This window comes from Sesamum indicum, linkage group LG8 (genome assembly GCF_026168435.1).
Source record: "Sesamum indicum cultivar Baizhima isolate 11 linkage group LG8, ASM2616843v1, whole genome shotgun sequence".
In the NCBI taxonomy this organism is placed as follows: domain Eukaryota; kingdom Viridiplantae; phylum Streptophyta; class Magnoliopsida; order Lamiales; family Pedaliaceae; genus Sesamum; species Sesamum indicum.
In genome coordinates this window covers 31566747-31583005 of record NC_142664.1, presented here as the reverse complement: position 1 = coordinate 31583005, position 16259 = coordinate 31566747, and the positions used below count along the sequence as shown (strand labels likewise).

General features: G+C 38.7%; 3 protein-coding genes across 4 annotated transcripts; 1 reads left to right on the top strand and 2 right to left on the bottom strand.

The window, feature by feature from the left end:
• Positions 1-158: 158 nt before the first annotated feature.
• Positions 159-3337, top strand: LOC105169808 (protein CHAPERONE-LIKE PROTEIN OF POR1, chloroplastic). Its single transcript, XM_011090329.3, has 3 exons — positions 159-566; positions 1998-2358; positions 3029-3337. Exons 1-3 carry the CDS (start codon positions 243-245, stop codon positions 3202-3204), a joined length of 861 nt encoding a protein of 286 aa, XP_011088631.1. The 5' UTR covers positions 159-242; the 3' UTR covers positions 3205-3337.
• A 249-nt stretch (positions 3338-3586) lies between these two features.
• Positions 3587-8460, bottom strand: LOC105169807 (protein ALTERED PHOSPHATE STARVATION RESPONSE 1). The gene is made up of 4 exons (XM_011090328.3): positions 6653-8460; positions 5246-5463; positions 4688-4911; positions 3587-4588 (listed from the first exon to the last, which is right to left on the bottom strand). Exons 1-4 carry the CDS (start codon positions 7536-7538, stop codon positions 3748-3750), a joined length of 2169 nt encoding a protein of 722 aa, XP_011088630.1. The 5' UTR covers positions 7539-8460; the 3' UTR covers positions 3587-3747.
• A 1738-nt stretch (positions 8461-10198) lies between these two features.
• LOC105169805 (putative protein phosphatase 2C 60) lies at positions 10199-15722 on the bottom strand. 2 transcript variants are annotated; one of them, XM_088883588.1, is made up of 5 exons: positions 15447-15722; positions 14502-14970; positions 13315-13682; positions 11933-12169; positions 10199-10817 (listed from the first exon to the last, which is right to left on the bottom strand). In XM_088883588.1, exons 2-5 carry the CDS (start codon positions 14818-14820, stop codon positions 10548-10550), a joined length of 1194 nt encoding a protein of 397 aa, XP_088739714.1. In that variant the 5' UTR covers positions 14821-14970; positions 15447-15722; the 3' UTR covers positions 10199-10547. The 2 variants fall into 2 exon arrangements, with proteins under 2 accessions (XP_088739714.1, XP_088739713.1); XM_088883587.1 differs by having other exon boundaries at positions 14502-14950; positions 15447-15721.
• Positions 15723-16259: the final 537 nt, after the last annotated feature.

The following is a 16259-nucleotide window of genomic DNA, read 5'->3' as shown; positions in this document are numbered from 1 at the left end:
GATATATTTGACAAATTTTAATTTAAATAATAATATTATTGATATCTATATATATAATTCTCAAAATATTCAAAAATTAAAAACATAATTTCGCATTGAAGCAAACAAATATAACTCCAATTGACGCCACGGCCACGCCATCTCTCGCCCCTTCCACGCTACTTCACCCCCCCCCCCCTCCCCCACAAGAATCTTCGTTGCCTCCATCCTTACACAATTCCCTTCTTTACACACACTAGCATATGGCCACGGCGCTTTCCGTCCGCCCCACCCGCGCTATCTCCGGTTCGGACCGGCTCAGACCCGCGTCTTTCCACCGCCCTGCCCCAGAACCGATAGTTAAGGTGGGCCGCCGAGGTCCATGGGGGGTGCTGTTCAGCCGCCGCGTATTAGCCGCACCGCTGCAAGCCGGCTCGCGAGCTGATGACTCTGCCCCGTTCGAGATGTCGGTAGAAAATGCCCTCAAAGTACTGGGTGTATCCGAGGGTGCATCTTTCGACGATATTCTTCGAGCAAAGAATTCAATCATCGCTTCTTGTAAAGATGACGAACAAACAATTGCTCAGGTCCTTCCTCTTTTCGTGCCTTTCTCCTTTTCCGTAATTTGCGGGAGTGATTGATCTCAATTTTTATCGTGTTTTTTTAGTGGTGGGTTTCTGACCGATTGATGTCAAAAGGATGTTCTCATTTGCATTTCATTATTTGTGATTTTAACAGTGTTCTGCTAAAGCCAGTTGCTTTTATGATGACTGTGTAAAACGGTGGAACTTATGTGGTCTTTAATTTTAAATGGCATATGTGCATTCTGCATAATAAAGCCTTGGATTGCGACTGTTATTGTCTTTGAATTCTGGGTGTCAAGTTGAATTTTCCTTGAAATGAAGGAGCTTCTTGGAAATTGGAAAGAATCATGCCTATTTGGCGGTTTTAATGTGAAGTTAAATTTTAATATTTAGTCTGTTTTATGGGGCTTATGATGTTTCAGGAAACTTGTAAAAGTAGATAAAATAAAGCTTTTATCCTTGGTGCTTGTTGGTTAACTAATTTTTTATAGCCGTATGGGTGAATGTCCTAGGACCAATTTAACAGCAAGAGCCCGTTCGACAAATGTTTCTGCATTCAATTTTCAAACAATAGGCTGGAGAAGCATGTTTGAAAGCATTCCTCTATCTTCTTTAACTAAACTTTGTCCTGGAAACGATGTACAGACCTCCAAGCACATAGATTTTTCTCTTTAACCTTGTTGTCAGAACACACAGAAGAAACATGGGCGTGGCAGTTTAGTGAGGTAGCACCAATTCCAGTCAAAGGTACTTGCAGTGATCCCTTGCTGACGAAAATAAACCAGCAACAACCAGACTGTCACTAAATTCACCATTGTAACTTGCTTCAACTGCCATTGATCTACTAGTACTACAACGCCAGAACCTAATTGTAAACATCTGCCAACTCAAACAGTACTGCCACTAAAGTTTCTAAAATCCTTATCTCTCTGGAACTCTAACACCTTCTGAAGAATTGAGGTGATTATTTTAGTGCATGCAAATGATTTCGTGCTGGCTATTTTGTTGCTCTATGGGTTCCAATATTTCTTTGTTGAAATGGACATGACGGCCTGTTGGATGAACCTGTGAAAGAGGAGGGAGAGATTTATTGTTGGCCTTGGAAGATTAGAAAGAAAGGGGAAAATAAAGAGAACAAAAGTTGGTCAATTATTGCGATTTCCAACTAGTGGCATTTATGAGGATTACCAAAATCTGCTATGTTCATTTTTCTCAAGTAAAAGTCTGAGATTCTTTTCCACCATGGTATCTAGGGGCTGAAGCAGACTTCTTTTGGTTACCAAGTACAACTAGAATTATATATTGTTTTTCACTTACTCAGCTACAACTCTGATCTTAAACGTGTATTGTGTATATTGTAGTTAGGACATCAATGAATGCAGCTATTTTCTTTTGCCTTGTCAATGATTGCATTAATATGGCCTACATATACAGGTAGAGGCTGCATATGATATGCTGCTAATGCAGAGTTTATCACGGCGGAGAGCGGGGAAAGTTGTAAATAGTAGCATTCGTTATGCTGATGTTAAATCTATAAATTCTCCTAAAATGGGGTCAATGCCCAAATGGCTTCAGACTTCTGTCAAGAAGTCACCCATATCAGTGGAAGCACCATCTACTAGCGAGTTAGGTGTGCAGGCGGGTGTATATGGAGCTCTGATGGTCTTGACCTATGCAAATGGAGCCTCGCCATCTTCCACAATACCATATGGGGGTTCTGATGTTCCTGGCCTTATTTTAGCCACTAGCTTTGGGGCATCCTTGTACTTCATGACTAAGAAAAACATCAAATTAGGTAAGCATATGAACTCTTTGCCAATTGCCTTCCTTAACCATGAGTTTGATGCAACATATGTCAGACTTGACAGTCCTGGAGAAGTATCAAGATATCAGTTTGATTATTAAGCTAATACATGTTTCATGCCAACTCGTTGCCCTTAAATTTGATATACTTAGGATTCAAAGAGTAGGATATCTATGAAGTAACAGTACATCTATTATTTTGGAAATATTAAGAGCATACAGGAAACTTGCGTTTGGGGTGTGGTTGGGTGGGGGTTGAAGCTGCAAGTAAAGTACCGTAAACAAAAATCTCTTAACATGCAATTGCCAGTGACATGTTGCTGCTTCTTGGTTTAAGATGCAGAAAATCGAAATCTGCTTGGAGGCTCAATGTCTTGCATTCATATTGAACGGAATGACAATTCCTTGTGGTAAATCTATACTTTGGAGATGTTCAAACTACAACTTAGATTTTGGACATAGACACAAGGCTAACATGAGCCAACATGTGAAATTGTACTCTGCTTTATTACCTAGCCTTTCACATTTATTATGCATTTTCATGAAATGTTTGAAAGAATATCCAATGATGATGGTCATGTCATAGAAAAAGAACAGAAATTAACTTTATGATAATTATCCTTTCTCTGGCTGACTTAAAACGATCAATTCTACTTCTGCAGGGAAGGCAACGGTCATAACAATCGGAGGGCTTGTGGCTGGTGCAGTGGTGGGCTCAGCAGTTGAGAATTGGTTACAGGTTGACATCGTCCCCTTTGTGGGAATAAACACTCCGGCTACAGTTGTGAGCGAATTTATACTCTTCTCACAATTTTTAGTCTCCTTGTACTTGAGATAGAATGAGGATAAATTCTAGTGGGATTTAATTGCAACAGTCCACAACGCTTATCTAGGATGTGTATTGTATCATATCTACATTGTACAAATGTGATGTTTTAGAACCTATATCAGTAAATACATTTCTTGTCAAATGTTATCTATGCATTGAATGTTAACTCATTGTTTGAAGTTGTAACTCTGCTGGCGATGTTTGGAAATTGGCATTTCCTTATTCTTTGAACTCATCATCTTTGGCATCGTAATTTGGTCTTTCAAGAGCAGCTACATTGGCCATAAAACTTATGAGAAATAAGAAAATAGAAATGTTGATCAGGCTGTACTTTGACCCATTGATTCCTGAAGCTTTGATGTTGAGAGAAGATTTTATAACAGGAAGCCACTTGGAGAAGCAAAGATATGGGCAAATGCAAGCATCTGCTACTGACAGAAAAGATCCATAAACAAACAATGTCTCAGCGAGTTGCTTCGACACAATCTAATGCATGAACATTTTAAAAACTCAGATCCTAAAAGATGAACACCTACCTAAGGACTTTTTATGTCATCTTCTAAAATTTTCTTCAACTTGTGAACCCTCTATACAAGATGGTGGTTTCCCAACTTCTTCAGCATTCTGAATAGTGCTGAGATCATTATACATTTTCAGAGCTGCCCGCGAGAATTCTGTCATAGACTCGAATACCCTGCAAAACCCTGCCTGGAAACCATTTAAGGTGATCCTCTCAGTTTCTTGCATGCAGTTGTGGTGTTTCTCCTTCTCAAAATCAACCCTTTTTCGGAAATTTTCCAGCATGTCCTTGCGCTCCACCAAAGATTGAGCCTGATGATCCAACTCCAGCGCTGCATTTTTTTCTGTCAGCCTGAACTCAGAGATCCTGTTATCAGCTTTCTGGAAGGCTATTATCTTTTTATCTAGTTCTTTGGAAAGACTGTCAACTTTCCTCTTTTGTTGTTGTTCCACTCCTTGCTGAAGCCATAAAGCTCTAACATCCTTTGCGCAGCTCTTTATTGCGAATGAAACTGCCTTATCTGGTAACTTGTTCATGGAATCCAACCAATCATGGCAGACTTTGAGAAGTGGAGGGCCATTTGATTGAGATGGGGGAGCAGAATTCCTGCCCCTGGAGTAAAATTCAACTTCAGGTGCAACAAATTTTGACAGCCATCCATGAAGGGCGTCAATATAACCCTTTTGAGCTGCAATGTACTCTATGAAACACGCACGCCAGTTCACAAGCTCTGTTTCCAGCTGTAGTGTTGCAAGCTGGTGAGATTCATTGCAGAATTTTCCGTAAGATGGGCAGGTAAAAGTTTTCACTTCAAATATAATCTTGTTCTGGATTTCATGAGACTCCGACATAATTTTCCAGGTTCCCATCATACTGCATCAAACAGAAAGAAAGTCAACTGCAACATCATATATTATTTTCTTCTTATTCTTTGTTATTTCTTTTTCTTATTTAGGAGTGACATAATTTTACCCTTGAAGTAATTCCCTTATTTGCGGCTCTAGTTCTTCATCTCTCAATTTATCAATTTGGTTTGAAATTGTTTCAGCACTGCGAATTGCCACAAGAATCCTGCTGTACAGATCTTTGACCGCTGCTCTTGTTTTGTCCACTGAGAGTCCTTCGTCTCCTCTAACATCTTGATTTCTGAGGTGATTGCATTTCCTTTCATAAATTCTTCGGATGCTATCTCCGTCCTGGACAAGACAAGAAAATAGTCAGGACAATTAAGGACAAGTCTTTATTTTTATTTTTTATTTTTTGAGATGGTTTTGATACTTATGCTGTATTAAGTGATTCCAAGATCAAAACCAATCATGAGGCACACAAATTATTTCGAAAGCCATTAAGATTTTTTTATAAGTGGATGCAGTATATAACCAAGACAGATTACAGAAAATGGTTTAGTTAGTTGTCAGCTTCTCATACTGCATCTATTTCAAGGGTTTCAATTTGCATCAAAAGGGATTGTTAGAGAAGAAACATGTCAACTGAAGAAAAAACCAGCAGTGTGTGGGAAATAGCGAATACCTTGACTTCTTCGTAGAGTTTCTTTTCCCAGGCATACAGCCTTCCCAACGTTAACGAGTGGCTTCCGGAAGCCATTCCTCCATAATCATCAAACAAATCGTTGTTAAATTCTTTCCATGTGGAAGAGCTTTTAGGACCAGTTGCTACCAAACTCTTACATGATGATGAACGGGAAGTAGACCGCCATGTGATTGCTTGGATCAATTTTGTTGAGCTTTCTGCATCCACATAGTTTACAAACTAAATCATCATGGAAATGATGAAAATTAAAATGCCATTAGGAGGAGAAGTTTCCAAACAAAATAAACCAGATTTACATTAAAATGTTAGATGGAGAAAGCCACAACAATCCCTATATAAATTATCAAGCACAGAGAACTTGAGAAAGCCAACTATGGTGCTAGAGTAGAGATGGCACATCATGAGTTTGTTTTGTCTTCTTGAATGAGAATGATTGGAAGAAATGAAGATAAGGCCATTTTTAAACTCAACTTGTCTCTACGAGAGGATATCTGCATACGGGTGATTTGATTACTGCAACAGCTTAACTTATTTTCACATCTGAAACAGAAAAGGACCAGATCATCATGAATGCAGCTATAGGCTGTTGTCACCAGCCATGAATACAAGCCATGCCTCCCAGAATTACCAATTAAACATTTATAGAGTTCAAGGAAAGAAAAATGCACAAAGAAAATCTCAAGGAATGTATGACACTGAATTTTGGTTAAGAGAGGAAAGAGGAAAGGAAAATCTTGCAGGAGGCATTATAAAAGAATGGAGTGTAAGCAGTGGGAATACAGGAAATCATGTAAATAGATACATGAAACTTTCTCTTAAACATTAGATTGGAGATTCCACCGAAGCCTTCTGGAATGGAAAGGGGAACAAGAGAGGTTAGCTGAAATGTGAATTTCTAGCTGGAAGCAGATAAAGATTGCGACCAACAAAATTCGAAATTACCAATTAACTCGAGAAGGAGTATTCAGCCACATAGAAATGGAGCTTTGTGACAATATGCAAATGAATCTCATGCCCTTTACTTCATCATCCAAGTGCCCTTGAACAATTTAAAGAATATTGTGAAAACTGCTGTTCGAACAGAGTTTCATGTGATGTGATGCAGAATTCTGTCCAGGAAACTATCGGGCAATGAGAGTGAGAGCATACTACAGATAAAAAGGACCGGAAATAAAGCACATAGTGATTGAGAAAATAAACTAACAAGAGTATGAGATTGAGAGCACAAAACAACCAACTTTACATTCTGATTTTTTATTTTAATACATTATGCTACATCTCCAGCATAAAAATCTCAGGAGGTGGTGAGCAGAGGTAATAATTATCACAGTAACTATTAGGGTTAACAGGAAAGAAGCTAAAACCCTGATTGTGAAGAAAGTTGACCTTTTATTTCCTCCAGATTAGACTGTACATGCACCCTGTTGCACTCTAGCATCCTGGAAACATCCTTTCCAGAATCATAAGCCCTGATAAAATGGTCTTCAATGTCTTTTAAAGCCTCCAACAGTTCTCTCCCTCTAACTGGTGTATCAATAACAGTCAGCCCCTTCTCTACTTGCTGCTCCCCCTGGCTCACGTTACCACTCTCCACTGCATTAACAACTTCAACCCCATGCTGCTTCTCCTCTTCAATAAGTGCTTCTTTTTTCACCACAGCATTTCTCTCTTCCTCCAATCCTCCTTCCCCTTCTTCATCTTCAAGCTCTGGGATTCCTTCTTGCTCCCTCACAACCCTTAAATCCTCCTCAGAAAGCCTATTATAAGTATTAATTATTTCTGGCCTTGTCACGCTATTGAAAGGGTTAAAGAAATCCCACCCAAAGTCCCTCTGGGGTGAGGGCATTGCCTGAGGCATATCCATGTAGAAATATCCACAAACTTGTTCTTCTTCTTTCTCGTTCTCATTCTTCTCCTCACACTCTTCCTCGGAAGAGATTGAACTTGTAGAAGGACTGCATGGCTCACAAGCAATGGCTTCTTTAGTTGGTTCAGACGGCGTTTGCTGAAGAAATAAAGGGTTTGAAACCACATTTTCCTTTGGGGGAGAAGGTGGTGGAAATGTTATGTAAAATGGTGAAGGGGGTGAAGAATGGCGAGCAACGAAGAGATTTATGGCTGCTGAGACTCCAAACAAGGATTGACAATATCTGTAATGTGCATCTGCAAGAGCATATCTTCTCTCCACGGCTAATTTGAGTTGGTTTTTCCTTTCTCTACATATGGAAACCACTTCTTCTTCTTGTTCTAATCTTGAAGCAACACAACCCATGTTTCCTTTTACTCTCCTAAACGAGATAGATGTTTGTTTCTGCTCTAAAAAGGTCTAGAACATAGAGAAAGGTGGTTTCTTGGAGACATGTAGAGCTGAAAAGTGCTGGGGTTATGAAAAGATTCAAATTTTCGCTTCAACTTTAATGGAGAAAAACACGACCTTTTTACAAGTGATTTTAAGCTATAGAACATCCCATTTCTTACCTGGACAGTTAAAGAGGGATTTTTTGTCCCCCAGAAAAAACAGAGTTGGCTTTACAGAATGCGACCCGTTTAGCCATTTTTCGTTGCCTATTTCCGAAACCTCAGGACAAAAGTTGCAAAAAATGGAGTTGCTCTCACAGGCACAGAGAGATAAAGGTGGGAGTCTTGCTGAAAAGGAGAGTTTTCACACACTCAGAAGAGATGGGAGGAGAAAACCTGAGAAGGGGAAAGCATACTTTGTTTTGTTTTTACCTTTTTTCTTCTGCAAACAGAATGATGAGAAAGAAGTATTTTGGTTATTATTGTCCGTGTTTTACCCTTTTGGGCTCCAAAATAACCGGTTAAAAATGAAGAGAGTGAAAAATGACTAGTTCTCTAATTTCTATGTATGAAATGTAGAGGAAGGGAATCAGAATGAGACAGATAGGGGGAGGGTTGTTAAGGTAGGGGGGCTCGAGAAAGAGATGATGGCATTCTTGTGCTTAGTAATGTGTAAAAATGTTGGTTATTTTCAGAGAAAGGATTTTGAATTCGGACATACTTGTAGTAATGATACATGATTCAACCAGCTGGTTATAGTAGGAATCTCTGACTGACAATCTTAATACAATTATGTAAGCAATAATCAAGTATTCTACGTTGGTTTTTCCTAAGGAAAATGTGGAGTGTGTTAACAAGGTTGTTTCCTGCTTAAATTAAAGCATGAAAGAGTGTGGAAGACAACCTGTGAAATTACTGAATTCATTTCATAGTGTGTGTGTGTGAGGTTGAGGAGTGAGAGAAATAAAAAGGTTGCAGCCTGCAACAAGATCAGAGATTTTTCACAAGGAGACAGATGGTGCTGACTAGTGAGAGAAAAGAGGAGTCAAAATTTGTTCTAAACTAGTAAAAAGGGTAGTCAAGATTGCACTGATAGATTGTGTGTCTGTGTCCGCATGCATGTGTGCTTCTTTTTGTGTGTGTGTGTGTGTGAGAGAGAGAGAGAGAGGAAACATTACTTAATTAAGATGTTGACCACAATCTTTTTATTTGTTTGTTTGTGTTAAGAGCGTAATTATGAGAATATAATGGGGGATGTTTGGTGTTGTCAGTTTGTAAGTAAGGAGGTTTGATGCAGCATTATTCAAGTAATCAGACTGATGATCATTACTCTGACTGTCTTATTGTTTTAATCAAAAGACTATTATGTCGATGAGCATTTGCATTTCATCAGAGAAATAACCACAAACCCAAACCCATGCAAATAAATTCTGGGCTCAATGGAAAAAAAAAAAAACATAGTTGATTCCAAAAACGTTGATTTAACCAAAATGGGAAGTAAAAAACTACCACAATGACCTCTTCTTTCTTCGTACTCCTCACTCCTCCCAATCCCATAGGTATTCTTCAGGTTCACCACTTCTTTTGTATGGGGAACTGGGAACACTCACGGAACGGAACCCCTCTCTCTCTCTCCCCCCAACCAATCACTTATTTGTCCAAGACATGAAGACAATCCATTTTCTTTTCTCCTATTTACTTAATAATAATTAATGTTATAAAATAGAACAGGGTTTCCATCAAGTGGTTATTTCTGTAGGACTTACTCTCCCCAGGCCCAGTCTTATGTTATTAAGATGTTGTTGCTGTTGGGACACGTGTCCCCCCGCGACTCCTTATAGCCGTTGGATTGATTTTCCAGTAAAAGGAAGGAATGGTGAAAAACATAGAAAAGTTGATTTTTGGGCATTGATAATTGGGCCTTAGCTTGCGTTTAAGTGTGTTGTTATGGTACAAATAAAAAAGAACACGCATTTAGCTGATGCATTCATTATCTAATGAAGACAAAGCAAACACAATATAGCGTTTTAATTTTATGGGGTTGCGGGAATATGCCTGACACCCATATATTTTCACTCCCTCTCTCTTACACACACACACACACATACACAGAGTGAGATAAACAAACTGCAAAGAGGAAAGAAAAAAGAGAGCAATTGATGATAATTGGACATGCTTTGAGGTTAATTGTCTGGTTTAAGTTGGACTTTTTTTTACTTGTTAGAAACAAGGTTTGATCTTGGTTGGTGGATAGGACCCCTGCCCCAAATTCCACAACAGAAATTAAACACAACTCTTTTGCAAACAAGTTCACAGAGCTGTAAATTGATGGCAATAATCGACTCCCATGAAATGTTTCTCAGCTTGTTTCTTTGGCAGACCTCATATGATTGCTTTACCACCAAACACTTCTGTCATCATACAACAAAGAAATCCAAGAGAGTTTGCTTAAAGCTCAACCACATACGTCCCTATTCCCTACACAGCAAACCTCAAATAAATCAGGTTTAGTGTTACCATGAATTCTCACAAGAACCGAAAAGATAACTCAGTCTAAAATGAAACAACAAAGAGGAGAGGAGAAACATATATATTACTTCTCATTCATCCACAAGCAGCTTCGAGTGATCTTCATAGCTGAAACTAAACATGAATTAATCAGGTCATTTTTAGCCTCAAGGTCACTGGATTTACAAGAGCAAATACATTAAAATAACAAGGATGATAAAGACAAGTGTAGGAACATCTGCCAAGAAAACATATAGCTATATCTGATTGTCACCTTCAAGTCCACTTTTCCTTTCCAGTCTCTCTCTCTCTCTCTCTCTCTTGGGCATTTGAACTATGCCAAGTATTAGTCTTCAGTTAAAAGTTACAGTGTGCATTAAAGAATTCAAGGGCTGCTCTTATCTTGTAAGGAGGAGCTACCAGTATTCACATGAGGAATAGTACAACAGGTAATAACATTAGTGACAGCAGATTTTCAAGTTGCCACCGGTTCTGTCGGCGTGGTGCAAGGTGCAAGAAAGTTGGGAGGGACATTGATGCCGCCGCCTTTCACAGATACATTAGGACTACGGACTGAACTAGCCCTGCTCACAAGGTGTGAGTCGAGAAACACAACGACGACTGTAATGTCATCGTGGAAATGTCGGCGAACTCCACGGTCAATTTTTTTCAAGTCTGAGTACCTCATCTCCCTCTTCTTTGCTGCCTCTTGCAGTGCTGCTTTAACTAACCTCCTAGCACTCCCCTGCAGAATATGAACACGATAACCTCATTCACTGGTTCAACTAGTAAATCCTTCAGTTTTGGAGGGAGGAGAATCAAAATGAAGAAAATGGGATTTGAAAATGCTTTTACTTGACAAAAATAACTAAAAAAACCAAGAAATTGTTAGAAATGTTTCTCCTATTATCAGAAAATGGACACTTTCATTGTCAGCAGTGAGTTCTAATGCCCAAATTTTCATCTTTCTTCTCATTCAAATTGAACAAGGCAAAAGATACTAAAATAAACTTCTAACTTCTCCAACATCAACTTCCGTGGACAGCATTAATAATTGATATAGAACCAGGAAAGTAGGCTTCAACTTTGACTTGTGTCAAAATCAGAAATCAGTTCAATCAAACAATTCTTGGCATCAACATTGACCAACACATATAACTACAGAAAGCTATTGCAGCATTATTCAGAGAAAACTTGTTCTTCATATGAGCAGCAGGAGTGGGCACTTAACTTGGTGCTATTGTCAGCAGTAACCACCGCGTGCAACATAAATGTTTTGTTTGGTTCAGTGCGAGACAAGGGGAAGATGGGTTCAGTTTAATTGACAAAATTATAAACTGCTATTGTCAATTTGTTTGGTAATACATAACCTTGTTTGGTACCATGAAATAACTGCTTCACCAATCCCTTTTCTAAATTTAGTATGATCATAAAATTCAATCTGAGGGTTTTGTTATTGATCCATATATCTCCTCCATCTCCCAATTAGAACAGAAATAAAGTTGGGCTTGGAAGGGGTTTCCTCATCCATCTCTTTTACTTTCCATTATCCTCTCTAAACAAACTAGTGGATGCATTCTATACTTGCACTTATTCTTTCCTTCCTTCTATACTTCCACTTTCCACCTCAGGAAAACCAGAATTTTAAGAGCCATCTATCACGACATGCCATAGTTGATGCTTGTGATAAGCAACTAGCTTCAGAAATTTATGGTAATTAAAAAGGGTGCACATAACTTATAATCGATACCAGTCTGCTGGTTCTTCCTTAATCATAATATTTAAAATCTTGAGCTGTTGCACACTGATGTAGTCCAGGTCACGAATATGTAAACGTGTTTTATGCATTAGATATCTTACATTGCGCGGATGATTTTGGACTAGATCAACTGCTTCTTGGTTGGTGAGGTGCTCCCAAAGGCCATCTGATGCAAATATAATGAACTGATCATGAGGCAGCAACTGGTGCACTGTAATTGATGGTTCTGCACTCAAAATCGGTCTTTTGAAAGGTTCACGAAGTCGAAACTTTTGATATAATGGTTCCCTGTTGTATTCAGCCTTTTTTAGATACACATCTCCAATTGATCTGGAGACCTGTAAAACAACATACTCATTACCAAGCGTAAGACAGGCAAAAGTCTAACAATTTCATACAGAGATAAAGTAAATCCAAAGGGTATAGAAACCGGAAATTGAACAACCAAATAGCTGCACAGCTGAAGGTGCAATTGTAACTCGAAGCTTTTGTTATACGCATAAGAATATACTCATGAGTGATACTAGTTATCCGTTTTGCCTCTTTTGGATAGTAGAAAAAGAATGGTCTTTGTTAAAATGGGTAACAAGACATATTCAAGACTATATTGTTCAATACAACAACTTTTTAACGGGAACTAAGGAAGGAAAAATTCACATTGCACCACACCAGGCCTTTAATATCTTTAATTTCAGAACTCAGGACATAGACATCTATTCCAAAATGAAGAACAAGAATAGATATGAATCGCCAACAAATTTGCATCATACATAGCAATAATTTGGTTCGGTAACCCGCAAAGGCAAAAATAGCCAACTAGGTCAATATGCAAATTCATGAAGCTGTCGCCGTCCAAAACCAACATTTTTAGTTCAAAGACTTGATCAAACTTAGGCCATCGATTTCAACATATTAAGTTTCTTAGGCCTTCAAAGACTTAATCCAAATTAAGAAGGGAACGTAAGAAGTAACATTTTTTTTGGCAAGGAATGACAATGATTACGCTGTTAGGATATTTTTCTCGTTATAGAAGTCAATGCTTTAAATTGTTCTCTAAAAAAAAATAGACTATGGAATCAGCTTAAAGGGTCAACAAAGTGGTTGGGAACTCAGATTTCCCGTGAATTAGATAGAAATTATGGTGGGAGACAAATACCAGAAAAGCATTAATTTCCATGCTTCAGTCTATTGATATTAAAAAACAATAGCTGCACTATGGTATTAACCATTCGCATGCAAAAAACGGAGTCAAACTCACAACACGTTAACATTCATTTACATAATAAAAAATGTCTAAGTTCGCAAGGTTCTGTGTGAACCTTAATAAAGCACTGATCTCAATGTCTTAATTAAACTTAATATAGCAATATCGCTTTGAATAGGTCAACTACCCAGTGGTGATGCCTTACATAAGGGCAATACTCAAAAAGTTTTCAGCCAAAAGCAACCAAGGCAATGGTTGCTGGAGAAAAGATAAACAAACCTGTATAAGACCCTTCACGCGCCATACATTATGCTTTAGAACTACAATTTGTGAGTCATCAGGGTGTAGAGACTGCAGCTCCTCTCTCACAGCCTCAATACTCGCATTATGCTCAGCTGAGAGTTGAATAGCTAGTACTTCCCCTGTAGCCTTGACAAGTCTCCCCAAAACAGCACGGGAATCACCAAGGTTGGCAACATAAAGAGTTCCACCGCAGATGACCCCTACAAGACAGCAAGAGCCAACTGCTGCAATCTGTGGTTTCATGGGCCATTGTCTGCTAACAACTGAGAAGAAACCATCTTCTGTCGCTTGAAATGCCTTCCGAATAACCTCCACCGACATAGATTGATGCTCCGCTGTGAACCCTGCACAAATTGGAATATGAAGAATGAATCTAAGACTTTAGGGAGAAAAAATATATTAACACGGGAAAAAACAAGAAGAAAAAAAAAACAGAGAGAGAGAGGTAATTAGAACAGGCGCTGGCTACCTTTGGCTCCATGTTTCCAATTAAATGTCACAAGGAACATTTGGCAAAACAATAATGAAAAAATTTCCAAGTAATGCCAGCAAATTGCACTTTTGGTCCCACACAATAGAGGGTGTTGCACTTCTGGTCCCACTGTTTACGAGCTTAGCACATTTGGTCCGATAGGCTAAAAATTGTAGCATTTTGACCAAAAATGTTATAATTTTTTATCCTATGGAACCAAAAATGCTATATCTTTTTATCCTATGGAACCAAATGTGTTAAGCCAGTAAAGTGTGGGACCAAAAATAAAATTTCCAAATATTACACTAGAAAACATGGAGGCAAAGTAATACACAAAGATCAATCTAGGACTTTATGGAGAACAAAATATCTTAACACAAAGGGAAAAAAAAAAAAAAAGGCTTAATTGGGCAGCCGCAAGGCCCCCGCAGTCATGTTTCTTGCTGCCTTTGGCTCCATGCTTCCAGTTACATGTCACAAGGAAGACTTGGCAAACAAAAATGGAAGCTTCCGTCTAATACACTACTTGGTCCATAACTCTGAATCATTCATATTGAGAAAAAATATACAACAGTTTAGATTTAGCGCAGAATATATCAGCCAATCCTTTGTTTCCTAAAAAGAAGCAACATTAAACTAACTAAAGCTAATAATACCAATTCCAGATTCCAATAAACCTCATGGAACTTACTCTTTAGATGTTGGAAGAGGTTCTCGTTGATAAATCGAGAGGTCTCCGGACCACCATGTCCATCATAAATCCCCACAAAAGTGCCATAGGGTCCTGAATCATTTGAGCTCAAACAACCCGATTCAAGTTGGCTCTGATCCTCTAGTAAATTATTTGCTTGAACTACAGCCATTGAAAACTCTCCATTAAAATGTTGCCCCGAATCCTTGTACCAGAGAAGCCCATCTTGCCGACCACTGGCATCCGAACCTGTGTGAACATATCGATCTGCCCTTGGCCGAAAACAGGCCCTCAAAAAGTTCATTAACCCAGATAACATCCCTCATCTCATCCAAACCACCCTCCAGATTATCCACATCTAATGAGCACGCAAGGTAACTTTGGCCCAAATAGAACTCAATTATATATCTATTCGTCTTCGAACAGCAGAAACTGCGGGCGATGGGATTCTGGCAATACCACCCAAAACCTACAAAGTTAGAGTTTGACCAGCAATATTCTTACAAAACGAAAAGCAAGGCATGTCAACGCAAACTATATGTTCAATTCAGCTGAGAACTGATATACTATAAGACTAATAAGAAATAAGGACTTCCAATGTGAAGCAGATCTCAGGCCAAGAACATAAAACCCATGAGCACAACAGCCCCAAAATTCAACACCATGGAAAAGGGGCTGGGGAGGCTTTGAAAACAAGAGTTGCCAAAAAAAAAAAAAGAAAAAATTTTAACTTTTTCATCAGATAACTGTTTGGTCAGCCAGTTCAAATTCTAGAAGGTCCAAGTCCCAAAACACAGAAGAGAAAAAATCGCATACAAGAAAACCCAAAAAACCCCAAAAAAAATCTTGAAATCACAAAATCCCTCCAGCAGCATCAGCAATTCAACACTGTAAAATAACACATATGGAAAAGACGGCGGCCGCGAAGTATGCTTAAGAAGTTACCTATAGCGTTGATTGTGGTGAAGGAAGATCTGAAAGTGAAAAGAGGATTAGATCTGTGGATCCATGAAAGATATAAATTTTGATGCGGGTTTCTTCTTATTTATCTCCTCCCTGTGGGCAATAACAGTAAGAAGAGAAGATGATGCTGATGATGATGATGAAGTGATGGAAGAAGAGAAGAGAAAAAGAAAAAGGGGAAAACAGGAATAGAGAGAGAGAGAGAGAGAGAGCGTAGTGAAAAGAGAATTATGAGCGAGAGAGAGAGAGGCAGTAGTATTAGTATTAATAATATTGTGGTGAGTTTGATTGGGGCAGCTGAACTCTGGTCTCTCTCATCAGACAAACCCCATCAAAAACCAACAATACAGAGCTTCAAGCCAGCAAAGCACAGGACCACTCCTGGGCTCCACTCCCACTCTCCTTTCCGGACCCCACGGTAATACAATCCTAAATTTCTTTTTTACTTTTTACTTCTCCCCCCAACCATTAGCTGTTTCCCCATTGTCCACCACTCTCTACCTACTCTTCTTTTGAATTATTATTTCCCAGTCTCAATAATGATTATGTAATTATTTTATACTTTGCAAAAACAAAAAATAAATATATAAATAAAAGAAAAAGGTTAATTTTTCGCCTTGAACTAATGAAAGCATGTAGATATGATGATTCCTCAATTCTTGAAAACTTGCAAGGAAGGAGGCTAATTCACAAACACACCTCATCCACTCTGTTTCAGATGCAATCATTTGCGTTCACATGCCCTTTCCCATCCTAATTTTTCTTATGCTCACACGTGCCCATCAAATGAGCTCA